The sequence below is a fragment of the Centrocercus urophasianus genome, unplaced genomic scaffold, assembly GCF_019232065.1.
Source record: "Centrocercus urophasianus isolate 14NV4802_14NV808 unplaced genomic scaffold, USGS_Curo_1.0 seq_27, whole genome shotgun sequence".
NCBI classification, from domain to species: domain Eukaryota; kingdom Metazoa; phylum Chordata; class Aves; order Galliformes; family Phasianidae; genus Centrocercus; species Centrocercus urophasianus.
In genome coordinates, this window is record NW_024884833.1 from 10,105,720 (window position 1) to 10,129,437 (window position 23,718).

At 37.5% G+C, this 23,718-nt stretch overlaps 1 protein-coding gene across 1 annotated transcript in view; it reads right to left on the bottom strand.

The window, feature by feature from the left end:
* LOC122164682 (guanine nucleotide-binding protein G(q) subunit alpha) overlaps positions 1–23,718 on the bottom strand; it is a 112,747-nt gene that overhangs the window by 54,242 nt on the left and 34,787 nt on the right. The window contains exon 2 of the mRNA XM_042826879.1: positions 12,301–12,485. Within this exon, the coding sequence (XP_042682813.1) occupies positions 12,301–12,485 (185 nt within the window). The remainder of the gene's footprint in view (positions 1–12,300; positions 12,486–23,718) is intronic.

The window sequence follows — 23,718 nt, forward strand, 5'->3', positions numbered from 1 at the left end:
ATTAAAACCCTTGACAGTGTGTGAAATTCCAATTCAGAGTATAGAGAACATTATAAATTACTGGACAGGCAAAAATTTATACTTTCAATCCTTTCAAAATGAGGATATAAGTGTATGTCATCTTTTACCAGGAAAAAAACAATTATTTTTCTATTCTGGTTTTGGAGATAAATTAATAGTGTTGACCTCTATAAAACAGAAGGAAAAAAAGGAAGTCTTAAATCGGTTATGAAAGAAATGAGACCTGGCAGCAAAAACTGAGTTGTTACTTTAGCTTTCTGATTTAGCCCAGAGAAATAGTTTGTTCTTTTAACAAGTGGAAAGCATATTTAACTACCTGTAATATCTGAGAAACTACTGAATAATGTACATTAAAAATAACCCCAGATAATGGGAAGATATTGATTAACTGACATTTTCTAGAATATATTATTGTTGCATATGAGATATGAGGCCAAGCAAGAAATCCAGAGAAGTGATCTATATTCAACAACATACCAAAAGCAAGACAGAAAAAGGAAGGGGAAAAAAAAGAAAAAAGAAAAAAAGAGAGTTGAGCATAAGGTAGAAATATATCATCTTTATGCCCTTCTGACTGTTAAAGCTTTTAGCTTCAGGCACTTCTCCAAGTTAAGACAGAACATCCTCAGGGCTGGCCAAACTTACCAGCTGCTAATGGGTCTGGTAGATACTACACCACTTTTTCTTGTTCATCAAAGCTCACATCTCCATGCATGTTAATGTGAATAATGCATGAGACTGGAGGTAACTGCTGAGATCCACAGGTTGGCAGTAGGCTACATATAGCCAAAAATTGCAACTCATTATCTAAACCAGTTCTTGTATTTGCAGAGCAGGTACCTCTGCTTGCTTGCGTGGTGGCAGTGGGTCTCTGTCACGAATACATTAGCTCAGTATTGACTTCCACGGCCATATATGCTCTGAAGAAAGCTAATACCAGTATGATTAACACTTTGATACAATGATTTTACAAAGAGAAGAAATGGTTTTCTCTTATACAGAGAAAAAAAGAGAAAAAAGACAATAGCCTTATTCAAATTCATTCACTCGATTTTAGATAGGTTTTTTTTTGGTTTTTTTGTTTTTTTTTTTTTTGTATTGACAAATAACATTAATATTAATTTAACTGCAGCGGAATCCAGTTCAAGATGCCTGTGTAGGTATGCAGCTCAATTTCACTTATTGGCAGCTATGTTACTGAAACTAAATTCAGTAAGCAAATAAAATGAATTAATGCACTGCTATAGAACATTTAGATGAAATGATCCAAATTTAACAAGCATATTTCTGATATTCACTTCTGATAGGATTGATTGATTCTGATAGGATTGTAGCCACACGAGTGAAAGAGACAGGGATCAAAGCCAGGATCCCTACAGACAGCTGACATACAGAGGCAGGGGAAGATTTTACAGTTCATAATCATCCAGGGTGGCATGCACTAGGCATAATATTATCACTTTCCATTCATGACTCTGCACTATAATTCACATATGGGGTTATTCTGAAACAGCTTATTGTGAGAGTTCTGCTGCAAGTGGAGCGAGAGATGCAGTGGATTGGGCTCCACAATGGAGCCACAGTACAGAATGCTGGAAAGAAGAGAGAAATAACTCCACCTTTTCTACTTACTGGTCTTCAGCACCGGCATCTGCTTAGCAAGATGTTGCATAAAGAACATGAAATAACAGCAAACAAGCTTGCATCAAAACAGAAAAAAAAGAACTTTTTAAAGGGTCTGAGCCTCTCCCTGTTATTAGCTGTGAAGAGAAAAAAAAAAAAACTATGAAGTGCAGAGGAAAATGCTTCTCTGAGTTACTGATTTTATTTATAAACTGTAACTATGCTGGAACCCATAAGATATCATAACAGTCAAGATTTACCCTCGTTTCTCTCATTACATTCAGCTGCTCACGCATGATGAGGAGACGGGAGATGAATGGATATTTCTGTATTTTGGGTGCAATAGGTTTCTGCTTACGCACATTTTTAACCAGCTTTCAGACTGTCAATGAACTCCAGTCTCTAAGACAAAATTACTCCACAGTAAAAGCATGCATTACATTTTTGCTCATCATAAAGGGATAGTTACTGCCCCTTCCTTACAATTATTTAAAAAACGAGATATTTTGTACTTTGGTCAACACCATCAACTGCAGATCTGGTAATATGACATTGTTTGCTTCCACAGCCATTTGGAATATTTATTTTCAGCAAGCCTTCTATTAACACCTCCAGAGCTCTGCAGCTGCGATAACCCTGACTCCACAAAGTCAGGATGTTTGGAAATGCCACCAAATCAGGAAGTCTGTATTCAAATGCCATTTCAGCTTCACAAAACTGGATAAAATGAACTTACGCCAAATAATGACCCCACTTGATTACCTCCACAATTTGCACTGCTGAAGAAAATTAAGACTATCTTGAGAAACATCTCAAGTTTATGAAAGACCGAAAGTTTAAAGGAAAAATGGCAACCAGGTAAAAGAAGCATTGCAGTTCTTACATATTATCCTTCTCTTACACTCTTCAGCAAAATACAGTTGCTCAATATCTGATAAGTAGAATACCAAAGGTGAAAAAAATTAAAAAAAAAAAAAAAGCCTTGACATGATGAAAGTGGTCTATCAAATTGCAAAAAAAAATATATTAAGGGGGAAAAAAAAGCTTATTTGGTACCTTGCCGAGAAATAACTATATCATGTTCAAAGAAGAATGATTTAATGACACTAACTGAACACTGAAGTTACTAAGCAAATCTATACTCAGGAATTAACCATTATAAGTAGGTTCTTGTCAATTCAGCCTACATCTCAACTGTATTTCTCCCATCATAACAATGTATGTGGTTCTAACAAGCCCTCTCCAAGACATATTTATTTAAATTTCTTCTCATTGTGACAGTTCCATATGAGAAATCTAATTGTCATTTCTTTCCCAAGATAAAAGAAATTATACAATCTCGTTCTCATGTAGTTTCAACCACTAAAGCAACACAGAAAAACAATCTGCATTAAAACATGTGTTGAATAGACACAATTTGACTGCATTTTATGTTGACAAAGATTCTGTAGACAGTGTCTGTTTTGATGCACACAGAGGTTTATATCATCGAGCTGGGATGCATTCATAAAAGGTTCTTTTCTACTACATACCATGGTTAGTAGATGACAAATTAAAAAAATACAATGAAACCTACTGAGATACATCCTCATGTGTATTAAAAAGTAATTATTTGAATAAGACTAACTTAAAAGATGAAAAATTAAAAATAATGTTGCATTTTTCTCATTTGCCAGAAGGGTAAAAACACCACCCACACTGCTGATTCATATGGTCTCATCAGACAGCAGTACACAGGAAGCTCTACAGGAAGACCACAAAAGATGACAGGCATCGAAAAGGGACAGATAGTCAGAAGCATAACAGTAAATATGCACTGGAATCAGGAAACAACAGAGAAAGACAGCTTTTGAGCTACAGCTTCTCTGATTAAAATTAGAACCCCAAAACATAAATTTACAACATATTTTCCAAAATAGTGAAAAAATTATTAAATTTTTCACAGGAGAGACTTGCTGTATAAAATATTTTGCGATGCAGTGAGTGACTACCCTGCCACAGCAAGGGCAGCCAGTGCAAGTCATTGTTTATCATACAAGAATGACATGAGCTACAAGGCTGCACTGCCATGCCCCTCTCTGATTAGGACAATTTTATTTATAAGTATTGTCCTGCTGAAGAACTTCTTGCTTGAAATGAGGCTGTTCAGAATGAACCTTATAACAAAGTTGCACAGTTTTTCCTGGTCAGTGGCACTATTATTGATTAAATCCAAAAAATTCCAAGTCTCAGTTAAGAAAAATGCCAACAGATGCTTAGATTCCTTTCCAAGAGCTGACTTGGGTCACAAGCAGCAAAAAAACTATAAGCAAACAGGTACCATTACACAGATTCTGAAAGAACAGCGTTCTGTGAACTAATGGGCCTACACATACAGACCTGCTCCCTCTGAATCACAGACAGCCCCAAGAAACTTCTTGTCGGTAACTGAGAAACTACCTGCATAGTCAGTGTTCTCCTCCAGGGAAATCCCCTCACTGCTGTCACTGTGTAGTCTCCTTTGCAACCTCTGAGAAAATCTGTCCATTCACAATTTCCTCAGCCTTCTCCTAAATATCCCAAACATCCCCTTTGACCAGGCTTGAGACGGGTAAGCAACTACAATTTTCTTTATAACATCCATTTTATAATGCTGCATGTCACAGTATACACATGTGCTGATCAAACACTCTACATGTCTTTTAGTGATGTCTCAGTCTAACATTGACAGCACCACTGTTAGCATCAAAGCATCACTTAACTTCTTTCATTCAGAGGAATCTTTTTTCCATAGGATTATATAGTAACAAGTGGTTGAAAAAACTCCTGCTTTTTCACAAAAGAGAATAAATATTGAAGTTATTTTCTCACTCAGATTAGCAAATATCTAAATCTCACTTAGATTAGCAAATATCTAAATTAAAAAACCCACAAATATTTTTTTAAAGTCACCACGCCTCCTACTATTCTATGCTCTTCTTTTTATTTGCAGGTGACTGACGGAAAGAAAATGTATAATATCTAGTATGTTTTTGCACTGTTTCAAGTGGCTTTAGTTTCAATCCTTTATTTTTATGTCTCTAATTGTTAAAAGGTCAAGGCAGTATTGAAAAGCTCCAGAATGACTAAGAAAGTAAAAGAAAGGAAAGGAGGAAATAACTAAAGGAAATCCAGAAAGTTTAATTTTATGGGAATTAAGTAATTAAAGCTTCAGAGCAAACCACTTCATCTTTAATAGAGTGGAAATAAATTTTAAGTGAAAGCAGCTTTAACATGTTCAAGAAAAGGAAGAAAAGGCAACAGGCAACACTCCAAGAACTTAGAATTGCACAATATACTTCCTATTTGATTGGAACATGCGCTCTAAGGAATAAACATAGCTTTCAGACATTGGTATAATGAATTGTTTTGGCATGAGTTTTATTCTCAAATGGTATTTCAATATATGCTGCTATGGTTCAAGTCACAGGAATGCAATTTTTCATTTTAATTCACACATTCAATAAAGCACTAAAATAAAAACAACTCTCCCATACAAACTATTTTTTTTCTGTACCTGAGAAAGTGGACTGCTAGCTAGTACTACCCTTGCATTGATACTCAGTTTAGAAGCAATACTGCAGTATGAGAACACCCCTAAAAATTCTTACATAAGGCACAAATACTGCTTCTGCTCAAATTGCCAGAATTGTCTGAGAGATTACTCAGTTTATACTGCAGGTATAAATGCTACTGATTACCTCTTCAGTACTCAGCAGATTTCTGCCTTAAATGATCCTTGAAAGAGCCCTGAGTAACTGGGGGTACCATGTTTCTCCAATTTCAAGTACCTAGAACAAGCAGTAAAAAATAAACTACTGGGCTACTTCAAAAATGGTCATAATTGAAAAAAACAAGCAGTAATAGAAAGGTGAACATAAAAATCTAATTTTTACCTCATTCTAAAGCAATTCTCAAATACAGTGACACAGTATGTCCTTAAAAATGGTACAGTTTGAAGAACACGTCTGCATTTTCCAAGGTCAAGCTGATACTTTTCTTCTACAACATATCTAGTATAATCTCAACAGATACAGATTAGATGAGAAAAACTTGACTAAACGTTAAATGCCAACCCAGTGTTTTTTTATCATTTTTGGGTAAATTGAAATATATATATATATATATATAGCCAAGAAGTAGAACTACTAACCCCAAATGCCACAATAGGATTTATGAGGCTTACACAAGCATTATGTCAACACTTTTTACTCTGCAGTGCATCATCCCTACTACTCCTCCACCCAGCATATGGCTGTAGGGAGTCCAGAAAGGAAGCCAAAACCTTTTTCATGCTAAAGTGACAAACTTTTTTTCATCCAGCCTGTAAAACTGGCAACATTCGGTTTAGGGTTAATAGCGGGACAGAGTCTGGAAACCAGATGCAAAGAATGTCTTCATTTATCAAGCACACTCATTTATGTGCTCGTATGGCCAGCAATAGAGCATAAGCTCTCAAACTAGCAGCTACAGCTAGATAAAAAAAATAGAAGAGGGCATCTTCAAACAGACTACTCAGGACAGAAACTACAATTTGAAAAGTATAAAATAATGCTTCAAATCAGCAAAATATATACATACAATTATTACTGTATCTTGAAAATGGTTTAGAAAGGTTAATTAAACAACAAACCAAATGTTAACTCTGCCCGTAAGTCACACAAATTAAAATGAAACATTCTGAAACAACCTTAATTAGCATAAAAACTCTCTGTGAAAACAGTTTTTTCCATAGTATCGCTTGTTCCAGCCAGGGCACACACTTCATCGCTCTCATGCATGATACAGACTAAAGAAACTGAAAGCCACATAAACAAGGATTAAAAGCTGTTCACAAAAGTGGCTTGCTCACACAAAATGATTTTCCTACTTATCCAAAATCTTAAGTCCACCATACTGTTAAGCAACCTACAGTCATGATCTGTACACATTTTTACAGAAGCTGAAATTATTAAACAGTAGCTCTGAGTTTTGTTTCTGAAAAGAAAACTCAAAAAAAATCAAAATAAAAGAAGATACAGATAACACCATGCTTCGGTTTTCTTTTGGCAGCCTCGTTTTCCAGAAGAAAAAAAATCAACAGACTCCTGCCTCATGACTCACATTTATGTAATCACCTGCAGTGAATACAAAGTCTAGGAGCCAAACAGTGTGGGACCGTGTGTTGAGAACAGGTAGACACGCAACTGAGGTAACAAAGTGTGCAGACTTCATACCTATTTCAATCAGGGAGAAAAAAGTGCAGATGAACTTCCAGAAAAAGGAATACAAACACAAAATCTCAAAATTGAAAACAAATGAAATTTTTAAAAAAGTGTTTTCTTAAATCTCTTGTTAACACTAGCTCAACCCTCAGCCAAAGCTGAATTTTACTATAAGATAAAACTTTCTTTATCTTGGACATCATCATTTGTAATACATAAAAAATTGAAAGACTGCCAAAATCTACAAAAAAAAAAAAAAAAAAAAAAGGAGGGGGGGAGGCATTTTTCTGAAGATTCCTCAGTTCATTGTTGTAAATCCTATTTCAAGCAACCTTGAAATGAACAATGAAGGCAATAAATTTCAAGGATTTTTATTATTTCTACATAATATAAACAGAAAACAACTGAATGAGTCACAGTTCTCCAGAAAAGTTGATTAGAGGAAGGATACATTTTCAAAAAGTTAGAGAGGAATCTGTAAGCATTACTAACGCTTGTTCTCCACAGTAGCAGAAAGAGCAAAAAGGTGAACCTGGAAGGATAAGACATGGACATCACACACCACACCAGTGCTTTTGTGAAAAGAAGAGAAGATCCAGGGAACTACAGGCCAGTCAGTGTCGCCTCTGTGCCTGGCAAGCTCATAGAGCAGATTCTCCTGAAGGCCATACTAAGGCACATGGAAAACAAAGATGAGGTGACTGATTGAAATCAACATGGTTTCACCAAGGGCAAGTCATGACTAACTAACTTGGTGGCCTTTCATGATGAAGTTACAGTGTCAGGACTTATGCAAAGAACAGCGTACTGCACAACATCTTGGTCACCAAATTGGAGAAAAATGGAATTGATGGATGGACCATTCACTGGACAAGGAATTGGTTGAATGGTCACACCCAGAGATGTAGTCAACTGCTCAATGTCCAAGTGGAGATCAGTGATGATGGTTGTTCCTCAGAGATTGGTGCTGGGACCCGTGTTATTTAACATCTTTGTAGGTGACGTGGACAGTGGGATCAAGTATGCCCTCAGCAAGAGGACAGATTTAGACTAGATAATAGGAAGAAATTCTTTACTGTGGGCGTTGTGAGACACTGGAACAGACTGCACAGAGAGAATGTAAATGCCCTCACCCTGGAGATGTTCAAGACCAGGCTGCATAGGGCTCTAAGCAAGCTGGTCTAGTGGGAGGTGTCCCTGTCTATAGCAACGGGGGTTGGAACTAGACAATCTTAGAAGTCTTCTCCAAATCAAACCATTCTATGATTCTATGATTCTTTTTTTTCTGGTAACCTGCTTGAAGGCCTCTGCTTTAGGTTGGAGATGTAAAATAACAGTTTGTGCCAATAGTACATTCCTGGTGTCTCCTCCTGCCTGAAGAACCCCCTTGTTACTTGTGTTCCAATACAATAAGCACTTCATTTCAATATAGCAAAAACATAAATTTCTGCTTCTCTTAAACAATACCAAACCACTGGCCAAAGGCCAGAAATCACAAAAAGCACACGTGCCTCATCTGAGGGCCAATATACCTCAAACTTCTCATTCTGCTTAGGATTGAATCTTTCACATTATTCATATATCAGACAGAGCACATGAGGGAGGCCACATTCTGTAGCCTGTTTTTTGATAAAATATCATTTTCACTGAAGAGGTCTAATGCATTTAACATCCCCATGTGTTTACGCAATATTAGAATGTATGAAATCTGACTCCAAATCTATTCTTGTCCCCACTTTTTTATGTTTGCTCCAGTAGATCTGTCTGTCCCAGAAGAAACAAGTTAGCAAGATAAACATGGCTTGAAGATGATGTCCGTGATGATGTCACTTGAAACACATTTCCTATACCTGCATATTTTCACTGTAAAGCATTCTCCAAATCCAAAAGCCATAAATACTGAAACAACTCCAGCAGCAGACTCACTTGTAGGAAACATAACAGCAATTGTCCAGATCTATAATAAAAATTATTGTTATATATTCAGTCTTTTGAACAACCTTTTTTGTAGTCTGTTTTGTTACTGTTCCTCATACCACTTATGTTGTTATGACTATTTAAGAAGTTTCACGGGAACTTATGGACATGGGATTCAAGCCAGATTTCCTGCCTGTTAATCACTACCGAGTGACATTTTCCTGAAAAAGTCTGCTGAACAAAAAAGCAACTAATCTTTTGGTAGTTACATTGAAAGGTGTAGCAGTGGTATTAAGTTTTCAATACAGTAACAGTTTGTGCTGGTCTTTTGTTTGGTTGGTTGTTTTTTTTTTTTGTTTTTTTTTTTTTTTTGCTGCAGTATTTATTTTGTGCAACTTCCATAACAACAGCAAAGAAAAAAATTGAAAGCCATCCACATACATCCTCCCACCTTTAGGAATATTAGACATGTTTTGTTGTATTGCTTATTTTAAGCTAGAAATGAAGAAATTGAGACTATGCTATCTGAAACAAAGTCTTCTGAGACACTGTTAAGAATTCTGAGAATTTAAAAGATTAAAATCGCTAATTTTCTTACTTCATTATTTGAGACATACGATAGAAGCATAGATATACGCTTCAGTTTACTGTCAAAACAGATTATTAAAAAAATCAGTGTACATTTTAATGTAAAGAAATGTGTACTTAAATGTTTGTAACTGCACATGACTTAATACGGTACACTCAGTTCTGCAAAGAGGCAATTTTGAAATTTGCTTATGAATACTTTCATTAAAAACTAATGCTTTTCTATTTTTTGTAAACTACTCTGAAACTTTAGAGGCAGAAGACAACTTCACAACTTGTAATTAAAATAAGAAACAACAGAAACACAGTAACATTTACCTAAACACAAAACACTCTATAAGACACCATTTCCTAACAAGCTCCTAACAGGAGAGATCACCATCACCTATGGTCTTTCAACTCCGTAGATCCCATATATTGCAGACTAACATCTGTTCTGTGACAGGACACTTCACTTCTAATACCATTAGTTACATTTTACAACTGCCTTCACCTTTTCTGGTAACAAATCATTCAAAGAGTCCAGATTACTATAGTGTGGGACAACGCATTTCAGTCTCTAGCTGTATCTGAGATGATAAAGCCAACAGCACTTTCTAAGAATTAAACTGCTAGACTTAAAACTTGTTTCTTTCTACACTAAATTAAAATAATCCCAAGTGCTTACTTAGCTGTCCTTTTTTTAGTATTAAGATAGATTTAAAGACTTCAAAATTCCACAAGCAGACTTCAAAACAACTCAACTTTAGCAATTCTTAGTTAGAGGAAATAGAATTCTTACACTAAGAGGAGAGCATTTCTACTGTAGCCCCAATCTACTGTAGCCCCAATGTAGCTTCCCAGAATGTGAGGAATTGGATATAAGAGGCACTTTACCTTCATTTCTTTAGGACCAGCTGCATCAGTATCAACAAGCTGTAGTTTCCTATACTAAACAAGAACTAAAGTGCTAAAAATATGCTGTTACTCAAGCTTTGAGATATTCTCTCCAGAGATAGGATTTCCTGATATGATATTCAAATTAATAGGAAGTACTCTTCCTGTGTTTTCTAGACTGCTAGACTAATGGGTTTGTTTTCAGTGGACTTTAAAAAAAAAAAAAAGGAAAAAAAAAAGAAAAAAGGAACAGATTACCTAACTGATTGGTGGTCACTACTTTATAGTAACACAGTGTACAAAGTATATGCGCATCATCTTCTCTAGCCTAACATCACATAGTAGCAAGTTTCATTTCTCTTGTATTTCCAGAAGGAATTCTTAAAGCAACTCCTCAAGACCATGTCATTTGGTGACTTTTACTTTACATCTAGACCTATTCAAAACTGATAGAAATGCTTGTGAAGGAGCTAAGCACAAAGATGGATTTTCACTTAAGGGGAAGTCATTTATATGCAGAAAGTGAACAACTTTAATTAGACAGATTTGGACACGTGTAGAACACGTACAGCTACGGAAATACTCACTCCAACCATACAGAACACTCTATATAAACTGAACACTCTAAATTGGAACATTAAGTATAGAACACATACTCTGAAGTCTTTTGTTTTTCCTTATTTTCTACTAACCTATGATTAGGACTACCAGACACACAGCAAAGTGACAACCAATATCAATTTTTTAAAGAAAAAAATACCTGTGTTCACAATGAACAAACTTTTCAAGTCAGAATACTAGGAAAGTAGGCATACTGCATACAGCAAAAGCATGCACTCAACAAGTTATAATTCACACTAAAATGCGGTTTTCTTTTTAATACTAGTTACTCATTTGATTTTGGTTTCTGAAAGATGAGGGAAAGCCAGACAGCTGCAGCACACAGTCAAACTAGGAAGTTCAACAGTCTGTTTCACTATTTTGGACAATTTTCTACAATGTGCTCAAAACACTAACTCCTATTAAAGACAGTTAACAATATGGATTTTGGCAGACTGGATTCTTCTAGTTTTCCACTGCATAACTCCACACCCCTTCAACATTCTGGGGTTAATTCAACATTCTGTCACCAATAAAAAGGATAACCAGACACGACTGGCAGATGCAAATGGAGAAACTAAGCTTTTTTTTTTTTTTTTTTACCTGATAATGAGTTTTAACTGTCCTATTTCTAAACTTGCTGCCTTGATACGTATAGAGCAGTTAAATTATAATAATTAAACTTCATATACATAGACAAAAGATTTTTGTATTAACACAAATATATTTATATTTCATCATGTATTCCCTGTTCAACAGCAGCTGGATATGAAGCAGTGTAATCCATGTATTCAACTAAATATTAAACATTTAACTCTCCTTCATGGAATGCTTTAGATATTTTACATATCTTTCTTTTAAAATGCAAATATTAAATTAAAAAAAAAAAAAGATTAAAAAGAAGTCAGGCTAGTCAAAGATAAACCTTACATTTCAAATGCAGTTTGTCCTTTTAAATTTCAATAGTATCATCAGTATCAGAAGAATCTGTTTTAAGATCTCGTGTAAAATTTTTTTTGAAAATATGCCCAAAGCCAGTTATCTCCATCTATTTTTCCACGTGTCATATTAATGGCAGTTAATTAGTCATATTAGTCATATTAATTAGGCAGTGCTGGTGCGGACCAGAGAAATTAACTGTGCTCTGGCCACAGCACGCACTGGAAGGAAAAGAAAAGAAGTGATAAACTCTAAAGAAACACCACTGAAACTCTTCCTGTAGTGAAACCCCCAAAACATCTTTTTAAGAATGGCTCTCATGGAGCCAGCAGCAACTCTGTGTTGTCAGAACAGCACACAGAATGGACAACTAAAGATAAGACTGAAGGATGACCCCTTTTTCATAACTTTGAGTATAATTTGTATGTGACACGCAGTTTTTGAAGACTTTCACTATATTCACAGAAATAAAAAGAGGAAAAACATAACCTATGGAAATAAACTAAAATCTCACCTTATTGTGTTCATACTTGTATGGAATTTTGAGAGTATCCATGGCTCTGATCATGGCCTGCATTGCTGTAAATATATTCTGGTACACCAGTTTTGTAAAGCCTCTTTTGTCTTCATCAGAATAACCCGATCCATGAATGATTCTCATCTGCTTGATAAACGTGCTTTTGCCACTCTCTCCTGTACCTGTAAGAGAAGTAAGAAGGATATACTTTAGTTACAGGACTCCAAAATGACTTTTCAGCACAAAGCTGACACCTTATTCAGCACAGGGTGAACAGGGTGAAGCGCTGCTTCTACAGTATCTACAAAGACCAGCTGAATACCAAACAGCAGTATCAGAAAAGAGGAAACTACTACTAAAACTTGAATTTGGAAGATACGATAAAATAGGGTGACTTACCAACTAAACTGGTAACTAAAACAAAACTTCATATAAATATACTGATCTATTATTTAAAAACATACGAGTTTTCAGCTTTTCAAGTAATAGCTTAAAAAATAACTAACTTCAGATAATTACTATGAGATTTGTTATCACAAAAATTCAGGAAGTCACAAAAAAAATTATCGTGTTTAGGCAACTTGCAGGACACTACGATAAACAGCAGTGTAAAAGCAAGAGATAAGTTAATTTTAAAATAATAGTAATAACAATAATGTACTACAGTAAGCACTGTCCTGCAAACTTCAAAATCAGAAATATATGAAATCAACCTTAATTAAAATTTGGCTCATATTCATACAGAGAAATTCATAAATTTCTCAGATTTCTTTCTGTTTTTTTTTTTTTTTTTTTTTTTTTTTTTTAAATTTCAGACAAAGCACAAGTGATTTGCTTCTAATTGAACATTCCTTAGTATTTGTCTATTTGAAGTTAAGATCTCTTTGTTGGAAATTTCATGCAGGATATCACACTCTTTTTTTCCCCTTTCAATGAGCTCATCCTCCGTGATTAGAAGAGCTTATCTAAATTATGTTTGCTTGAAAGGAGGAGTTGAAATTTAAAATTAACAGTTGCACAGCCATATGAACCTTACATTCACTGAGATAGCCAGCCCAGACACTCAGAAACCCCACACATTCACCAGGCTGCATTGCTTTTCAGCCTTCCAGCTTGGGTTTCATTTTAATCATTTCTCTAAAGGTTTCGTGTCTCATACTACAATATTCGCATCCCACGACAAAGGCAATCTGATACATTACATGATATTTTAAGTGTCTTACCAGAGAACTGTGTTTCACGGCAGTGTAACGCACAACTAAAGCATGATGCTGCACTGGCAACCCTTAAGTATGCATGCACACTGCATGACTTCAAAGCTCTAAACACATGCATTATCGTGAAACCTTCAGCACCACTACTCTTAACCACAAAACAAACCTCTACCCCAAGTGTTCCTTATACACACATTCCCAAGCTGCAAGCAGAGTGCCATATCCTGACCTATTTTACACCCACCACGGAGACAAGTGACTGTCACTGTAAAGAAAAAGCACACGCTCCGAAATTGAAAAGTGAGATCAAGCCTGCTAATACACACAGCCTTTACTAGCACTCAGATAACACTGTGGTAAATACAGTTTAGGACAACTGGGAGAGTGCTTGGGAGACAGTCTTGAAGGGCAAGGAGTCCAGCAGGGTTAGGTATTGCTCAAGAGGAAATTTTAAAGGCATGGAAACAGGCCATCCCCATATGCAGTAAGAAAAGTCAGTTGGGAAGAATGGCCTGGCTGAGGGGGGAGCTTTTGCTCAGACTCCGAGAAAAAATAAAAAGAGAGCTTATAACACTGGAATGTATAAGGATGTTGCTAGGATAAGCAGAGAGAAAATTAGAAAGGTAAAAGCCCAGCAAGTTCATATCATCACCAGACTTTGTGTAACTTTATCTTATAAAAGACATCAAAACTGTTTTTACAAACACATACAGAGTAAGAGAAGGACCAAGGATAATCTCCATTCTTCATTGGATGTGGTAGGGAACCTTACCTCTGAAGGTGAGATGGACATACTCAATGCCTTTTTTACATCTGTCTTTAATAGTCACATAAGTTTTCTTCAGGATACTCTACCCCCTGAGCTGGAAGACCAGCATGGGAAGCAGAATAAACCCTCCATAATTCAGAAGGAAATAGAAACCTGTTGTTTTTCCTGGACTGCCACAAGTCCATGAGGCTGGATGGAATCCACCCAAAGGTATTGAGCGAGCTGGTGGGGGTGATTGCTAAACTATTTTCCATCATTTATCAGCAGTCCTGGTGAACTGGGGAAGTTCCAGACAACTGAAGACTTGCTAATGTGACAACCATTTACAAGAAGGGTTGGAAGGAAGATCTGGAGATCTGTCAGCCTGACTTCGGTATTGAGCAAAGTTATGGAGCAGATCATCCAGAGGAAGATCACATGGCACGTACAGGATAACGGGATGAGGCCTAACCAGCATGGGCTCATGCAAGGCAGCTACTGCTTGACCAACCTCATCTCCTTCTACGACCAGATGATCCACCTGAGGGTGAGGGAAAGGCTGGGGATGTATTTACCTAGACTTCAGCAAAGCCTCTGACACTCTCTACTCCAGTATTCTCCTGGAGGAGCTGGCAGTCCATTGCTTGGAAAAGTACACATTTTGCTGGTACATTTTGCTTTACAGTGAAAAAACTGGCTGCATGGCCAGGCACAGTGAGTGGTGGTGAATGGAATTAAATGCAGTTCATGATCAGTCATGAGTGGTGTTCCCCAGGGATCATTACTGTCCTCTTCAGTACTTCACTGATGACCTGGATGAGGGCGAGTGCACCCTCAGTAAGTTTGCAGATGACACCAAGTCGGTAGAAACTGTTGATCTGCCTGAGGGATCTGACAGGCTGGATAGCTGGGCTGAGGCCAGTGGGATGAAGTTCAACAAGACCAAGTGCTGAGTGCTGTACTTTGGCCACAAACCCAAGCAATACTACAAGCCTAGGGCAGTGCAGCTGAAAAGCTGCAGTAAGGAAAAAGATCTGGGGATATTAGTCAACTGCCAGCTGAATGTGAGTCACCAAAAGGCCAATGGCATTCTGGCTTGTGTAAGAAATAGTGCAGTTAGCAGGACTAAGGATGTGACTGACTGTCACTCTGTATCATCACTTGCACTGGTGAGGCCGCACCTCAAGTTCTGTGTTCAGTTTTTGGCCCCTCACCACAAGAAGACACTGAGGGCCCAGAGTACATCCAAAGAAGGGCAAAAAAGCCAGTGAGGGTCTGGAGAACAAATCTTATGAGGAGCAGCTGAGGAAACTTGGATTGTGTAGTATGAAGGAGGCTCAGGAGAGACCTGATCGCTCTCTACAAATACCTGAAAGGAAGCTGTAGTGAGGTGGGGGGGACAGGTGGTTCAGTCTCTTCTCTGAAGTAACTAGAGATAGGACGTGAGGGAATAGCCTCAAGTTGCATGAAGGGAGGTTCAGACTGGGTATTAGCAAAAATTTCAGAAAGAGTGGTGAGGTACTGAACCAGACTGCACATGGAGGTGATTAAATCACCTTGGAGGTGTCTAAAAAAAATTTGTAGATGTGGCACACAGGCACATGGTTTAGCAGGCATAGTAGCAAAGTCAGACCTCATGATCTCAGAGGTCTTATCCAACCTTAGTAATTCTAAGAGTCCAGCAACAAAGGCTCTGACCATCTTCAGGGGACTGCATAGCCCTGGCAGAACTCTCCCCATGCAAGCTGGTAAATTACAGATGACTGAAAACTGAAAGGAATGAGAAGTCAGAGGGTCATCCTAAGGGACCTCAAAAAGCCAGAGAAATGGGCTGACAGGAGCTCCACAAAGTTCAATGAGGAAAAGCATGTGAAGTCATGAAGCATGCAGACAGGAGCAAGCCCAGACACACAAACATGCTGAAGCCACCCAGCTGGAAAGCAGCTTTGTAGAAAAGACTATGGGGAGCCAGTTTGAAAACAAGCAAACACTGTACCCTTGTCCATAAAGAAGCTATGAGTATTCTTGACTGTATTACTCAGGATAACAGCAGCAGGTTGGAGGATGTGATCCTTTTCCTCTTTTCAGCACGTGAGGCCACAACTAGAGTACTACATTCGGCTCTGGGCCCCCCAGTCAGAGACACACGACATACTGGAAGGGGTCCAACCTAGGGCAACCAGGAAGACAAAGAGACCACAGCACCCCTCTTATGAAGAGAAGCTGAGAGAGCTGGACCTGTTAAGCCCGGGAGAAGCAATCTTATCATTCTCCTAAGTTGGTCTCCCTCCTGAATATAAACTCCATTTAAGTACTGGGAAGCTGTAATAATGTCTCCCTAAAGCATTCTCTATTCCAGGCTGAATCAATCATAGAATCACAAGGTTGGAAAGGACCTACAAGATCACCTAGTCCAACAAGCTCTATTCCCTCAACCTTTCTTCATAGAAGAGGTGCTCCAACCCTGTGATCACATATGTGGCCTCACTGTGATCCTGCTCCAACAGCTCCACATCTTTCTTGTGCTGGGGGTCCCAAGCCTGGACATAGTAGTATTTCAGATGAGACGTCACAGAAGCATAGCAGAGCAGGACAGCAGGACATTCTAGTCCCTTGTTTTGCTGGCCACTTCTGTGTTGGTGCAGCCCAGGATACACCTTCACTTTCCAGATTGCAAGTGGACGCTGCCAGCTTACATCAACCTTCTCATCCAACAGAATGCACAGGCTACACTCTGAAGACATTACTTTTTCTATTCTTCTGACACATATACATAGGAACATGACTCTGTTTCATAAATGACATAAAATGCCATATCATACATTCTAAAATATTTTAGTACAATTTTCTAGCTTTTCTGAGAAACGTCATACTTTTAATATAAAAGTCTGTTTTGACTTAAACCTATACAGCACAGAATTGTGAGTGATATGCCCTTCCAACATAATGAACTCTTAAACAAATTCTGCCCTAATGGATAAGAAAACCACTTGCATCAAGCATTTCTGAATCAACAGAATACAAAGGCAGCTGTCATTTTTGGTCCAGACACTTCCCTGTAGGAGCACCCAGATTCCTTTCAAATCCTCAAATGCAAATTCAGCACTGAGATAGGAAGAAAATGCTTCCATTACTACTGCCCTAAGAGACGAAGTATCTTATTTATCAGGAGTGCAGTATCACACGCAAACAGGAGGAAAAAATGTTGATAAAGCCATCCGCAGCACATTGTGGAAGACAGTATTTCAGATTATTCACAACTTAAAACATCTACTAAAAAACCTAGGTCAGATGCAACCTATCCTTTTAAGTGGTTGTTCAGTTGTGTGGTATTGTACTAGGTTTGTCAGCTGAACACCAGAAATACACTACCCTTGGAGACCTAAAGATTCATAGGTGTGTATATATTTTATATATTTCATACATGTATATGTATGAGAAAAATATTTATTATGTGTAGTGTATAAACACACACAGCCACAAAACAGACTTGATCTGGTTTATATCTTCTATCTATATCAATATATAAACACATTCACAAGTGTGAATTCTTTTTCAATAAAAAAATAGGCAAACCACTATCCATATGAAAATAAAAATCTGTTTTTTTGAGGATAGTTAAAAAAAATACCTTCAACTTTGTCCTTCTTCAGGTCAGTGCTCAAATTGTCCTGTGACCTCCAACAAACTAATCTTTTGATTAAGTAACAATGAGAACATTTCTAGTGCTCAACTGCACAGCATGTTGCATACACAGGGGCAACAGGTGGAAAGGAGCCCTGCTGAAATAGGAAATCATGGAAAATTTCTTGCCGAGAATACACTGAAATAGGATTAAAGCATAAATGATAGAAAACAATAAAAATTACAGGAATTTCTCAAAAGTGAAGACATCTGTTTTCAATACACAGGAACTGACAAAAACTTGATAGTTTCTTTTACATGGTCACAATCAAGGAAAAGAAAGTTGTCTTTTATTCTTTTAAGATTGTCGTTGACAAGAAAAGCACACCAAGAAATGCCAGGCACAGCTTTCTTTTAAAAAAGAACTGAGTCAAGTCTTTCTGTAAAGCAGTCCTATTTATATGAAAACTGCTTAATAGTGATAAAACATCATTTACTTTTATGTCTACAGAGATTTGCTCAGACATTTCACTCAAGCCAAAATAACTGGGGAAAAAAACAAGCAAGACAACCACCAGGGAAACAGGGAAAAATCGGGATTAATGAATTACCAGAGTTAGTTAAGCAAAAACTGCAATCACTACAGCATTGTTCCTGGTGAAGAGAGGGTATCACTGTTACAGCACTGTAGTCAAATCTAGATTTTAATTTTTTAATATATTTTTAGTCTTTTAAAATCTCATTATCTATACAACGAGAAGATCAAAGAAGTGTCTGATTACACATGAACTGTGTTTTCTACAGCTTCATCTATTACAGAGCAAGTTGAGAACACATGCCTAAAATCTTACTTTTTGCTATACAAAACAACACAGATAATAGGCTAATTATCTCCATGACACACTGCATCTCTGTACCATAAAACAAAGTCTCTTTAGTTGGTCTGTTTTGCTTGGTGAAAAACAGAAAACTTAAAAGTGGTTTCAAAAAAGACACATATGCCTAGATAATGTGCCTTACTGCTTCTGCTGTCTACCGTCACCTGAGCTGATACAGTTCTAGATGAAATAAGGAGACAGAAAAGATAAATGGCAACAAAGAAGAACACCAGAATAGCACAAAGTGGAAAAACTACACTGAGGTCAATTTCCTGCTGATGCTATTGCACATTTAAACTAATCCAGGCTTGGATCAATTCTCTGAAGCTAGTCTTAGAAACAGCTGAAAGCCACACAACATATATGAAACTTCAAAATGAGTAAGTAAGAAATCTTAAAAAAAAACAAAAAAAAACAAAAAAAAAAACAAAAAACCACCACCCAGAGGATCCCTTAAAAAGGATAACTCTCCTCCCAAAACATGACTTAATATAACTCTTCTGTGGCACTTCGCAATCTATGGTGTGACTGGAAAAACAAAAACAAAAACAGAAACAAAAACAGAGTAAATATCTTAAACAGTTATGAATACCCACTCAAACACAGCAGAGAGGATTATCAAAACTTAGGAGCTGTGAAAGTTTAGCATGTTACAGCCTGGCAAATCTCTAAACACCTCCCAGAAGCTTTTTTCTTTGAACAATAATAGCAATAAGTACTACTGAATCATCAAGGATTCTTAAAACCAGAGATCTACCAGACTCTCAGCAGTACTTTATCCAAAAGCAAAACCAGGAAGGAAGTCAAGTCACTTAAATGCAGCAGTAACCCCTTACACACACACTGTGCACAAGTTACTACATGACTGCTGTTTTTCCTAATGCACACTAAACGACAAAATGTTGAAAAACAGTGTTCTTTACCCTGCTAGACTTCCTGAAAAAACACACAGCACATTCAATTTTTAATAAGCAGCAATGCATCTCCCGGCAGAATGGCTTTAAAATTTACGTGGTGGCTGCCAAGGAGGAATCAGGAGAATAATTTAAAAATAACTCAAACTACAAGGGTAGGCAGGCAAACTTTTCTTACATATGGGTACACAAAATACACATGTATACTTGTTTTCCCATTTCTCTGCATTGTAAATTACTTAAATCTGAAGTACAATATTTTGTGGGATCATATACAAGCCTGTTATTAAACTAAAACCACAACGATACCATTCTCAAAGCAAAATCCACCCTGGCATCCTGGCACCTATTAAGTGAACAAATGCTGCTAACCAAAAACTGATCCAGTTTATTCCTAAATTTGACCTTTAGTAGGGAAAAAAAACCCAACATTTTATTGGTTGAAATGTTATATAAAAATCAGATAGGTCTAGAGGGGAGAAAAGAGATTCTTAATATGTAATAAAGTAAAAAGTCATTGAAACCAACCACTTTGCTAGTCGCCATGAAATGTTTACTAAGAGCCCACTGAATTCACAACACAAACACTCACAGAAGACTGTCTTTTACCTTAGGACTCCATGACAAAAATGAGCCCAGAGGAATTTGGGAAGTGTGGATTCTCAGGTGGGAATGGAACCACCATCCCAAGCAGTCTGGACCCACCATGGCACTGCTATCTGCTGACTAGTTTTCGACTTGAGGTACTACTATAACTACACAGTCTCATCATATTTACTCAGAAGAAAAACTGTAGCAAGCTGTCTTCCAAATACAAAGAGAAGTGTAAAAATCAAACTCATCAGATATTAACTAGTAAATTAGCATACTTACTGCTTAAGTAAATTCATTTCTTTAACTCCTTTGTGGAGTAAGAACTAAAACAATAACAGAGATGTGTGAAATTCAAGAAGAAAAATGTTTGACTTCAACTGTAAAGTTGTATTTCACTTGGAAGGGAGCTTTATGTCCTCTCTGCTACTACTAATTCAGCCGAAGAGAAAAAAAAAACAAATATTACTTCTGCTGTTTCTGTTCCAGTGGTGGAATGCAAAAGGATCACATTTCTGCTGAAACCAAGTAACGTCCTACATGAAAACACAAAAACCGTGCAGAATCCAGGCTCTGAATGGGCCTGGCTCTCTAAGTGCCAAAATATCACAAAACTTAAGACAGACTGCAAGAGGTCACCCCTGGAGCTCCTCAGGGCAGCTGACCCATCCCATTGCCAGGACCAGGCTGTCGGGTTGCAGCTGAGCTCTGTGAAGCACCCTGCTAGCCTGCAAGCCCTGGAACTGAGCCACAGCCACAGATGCTGAGCAAACAGAAGGCTCTGCCCAGCTGACTGTGAAGTGTCACAGGTTCCTTGTGCTGAAGCTCTACTAACAGATGCATACTTCTGCGACTGCACAGACTCCAATGTCAAATGAGACTGTGACTGAAGACAATGCAGCTGTCTTCTAGCACTCCTGTCCAGCTGAGTTTGGCCCTTTTATCCATTGCTAGAAAAAAAAATCACTCTACAACACACTGCATCTCCTTCATACCAGTACTCTTAAAAGATAATAAAGCATCACTCTATGCCTTCAACGATTTTATATATTTATAAATTAATTTTGAGAACTGACCATTTCCATCCTAGTTACAAAACGGATATAAAACCTGAAATAATTAAAATGAAAAGCTGTCCAGAGAAAAAAATAAAATTGCTATGAGAAAAATATTAAGATTCCTGAATATAAAAAATATTTCTATTTTCTACAAAATGAACAGTAGGACCACAGTATCTTTCTTCAGTGGCTATCAAACTCCTTGACTGATTCAATGGATTACATCTCACCAGAGACACTTGATCTTAGGAAGCAATTTCAGTTATGTTTCAGATACAAAAAAGAAACAGGCTAAGGCAAGAAAGTAGTTTCAAGGCAAGAATACAAAACCAAAGACAAGCTAAGTTCTCCTGATGTATCTTCCTGAAACAGTAGAACAAGGGTTTTTATGATAAAAAGAGTACAGTTGACTACAAAGAGCTAAGCCAGAAGAGCAACTTGAGTGAATTTTGCAATTTGATACACTACAAGTTTAAACTAAAATCCATTAATAAAAAAGCTGGGAGAGCTGTCATATTGCTCTACTGACACTGACAAAAACCTGGTATGTACTCATCCTTCTATTAGTTTGATCATAATCCACCATTTGCATACTCCATCTGGTTTCAAAGAAGAAAGCACATCATCATTTGGCTGCTCACTAAATTACCTACTTTGTATCATCTTAGTAATTTAGAAACACACAGTAAAGATGACTACCCATGTTCTCTGAAAGAAAACAAAATATTATTTTATGAATGACTCATGTACCAACAACAAAAAAGGCTGGCAAGATAAGTAAAGACTCTTTCCAAAGAAACAACTGACAGAATTTTATGAACACAGCTTAGAATGTGAAGAATCACACTGAATAACCATGTCAAACATCAACATCAATCCACAGTGAATTGGTTCAAAAATAGTCCTGAATATCTTAAATGCTTACAAAAAAAAAAAATACACAAATGTTACCCATTAGAGAAGATCAGTAAAATTACCACACATTATAAAAATTGTATATGTATCAGCTATCTTATACATAATTACCTCACTGGTAAATGACAGACGAAAACCTAATGAGCAGAGTGCTGCACTTGGGTCGGGGCAATCCCAGGTATTTATACAAACTGGGGTAAGATCTCCTTGAGAGCAGCCCAGCAGAGAAGGACCTGGGGGTCCTGGTGGACGAGAAGGTGGATATGAGCCAGCAGTGTGCGCTTGCAGCCTGGAAGACTAGCAGTATTCTGGACTGCATTGAAAAAGGGTTGCCCAGCATGGAAAGGGAGGCTCTCCCTACTCTACTCAGCTCTTGTGAGGCCCCATCTGGAGTACCGTGTCCAGGCCTGGGGGCCCCAGCCCAAGAAGAAAGATGCAGAGTTCTTGGAACAGGTCCAGAGGAAGGCCACTAAGATGATCAGAGAGCTGCAGCACCTCTCCTGTGAAGAAAGGTTGAGGGAATTGGGCTTGTTTAGCTTGGAAAAAGCTCTGTGGAGACCACATTTTGGTCTTCCAGTAGTTGAAAGGAACATACAAACAGGAGGGTAAATGACCACTTACTTGGGTTGATAGAGATAGGACAAGGGGGAATGGTTTTAAATTGAGACAGGAGAGGCTTAGGTTAGATATTAGGAGGAAGTTTTTCACACAGAGGTGGTGATGCACTGGAACAGGTTGCCCAAGGAGGTTGTGGATGCCCCATCCCTGGAGGCATTCAAGGCCAGGTTGGATGTGGCTCTGGCAGCTGATCTACTGGTTGGCAATCCTGCACACAGCAGGGGGTTGAAGCTACATGGTCACTGTGGTCCTTTTCAACCCAGGCCATTCTATGATTCTATGACAGATATACTGTACTAATGAATTTCTATAGAGCAAAGCAAGAGCTTAATTCTCTTCCTTAAAAAAGGTAAAAAAAACTTTCCACTATGTAGACAGCCCCAGTGCTAAAGCATTTCTCTAAAGCAGAGAAATCCTCTTAAAAAATTTAATCTGGCTATGCTTGAGCAGATAATAAACTTTGCTTATCATTCAAGTATAGCCACCAAACACAAAGAAATAAAACTAATACCCATCCTTATTGTACCAGTGACACAATTCAACAGTCCAAGTAACTACTACAATAAAGGCTGAACAAGACAGTGAACTTCCAACAACTGTGAAGATAGAATTAAAATTTAAAATTCAGTTTATGTTCTTTAGCTTCTTAAACGAATACTAACTCAAGGGTTTTACTGAAACAGAACCTCTCAAACTCCCTTAAGAAGAAATCTAGTTGATCAAATTTAGCTTTGTGCCAGATAATCAAAACCACATCATGCAACCAGGCACAACCCATTACAGTAAGTCTGTGTCTTCCTCCCTCTACTTTTGATTCTGAAAAAGGGAAAAAAAAAAAAAAAAAACCACACATTT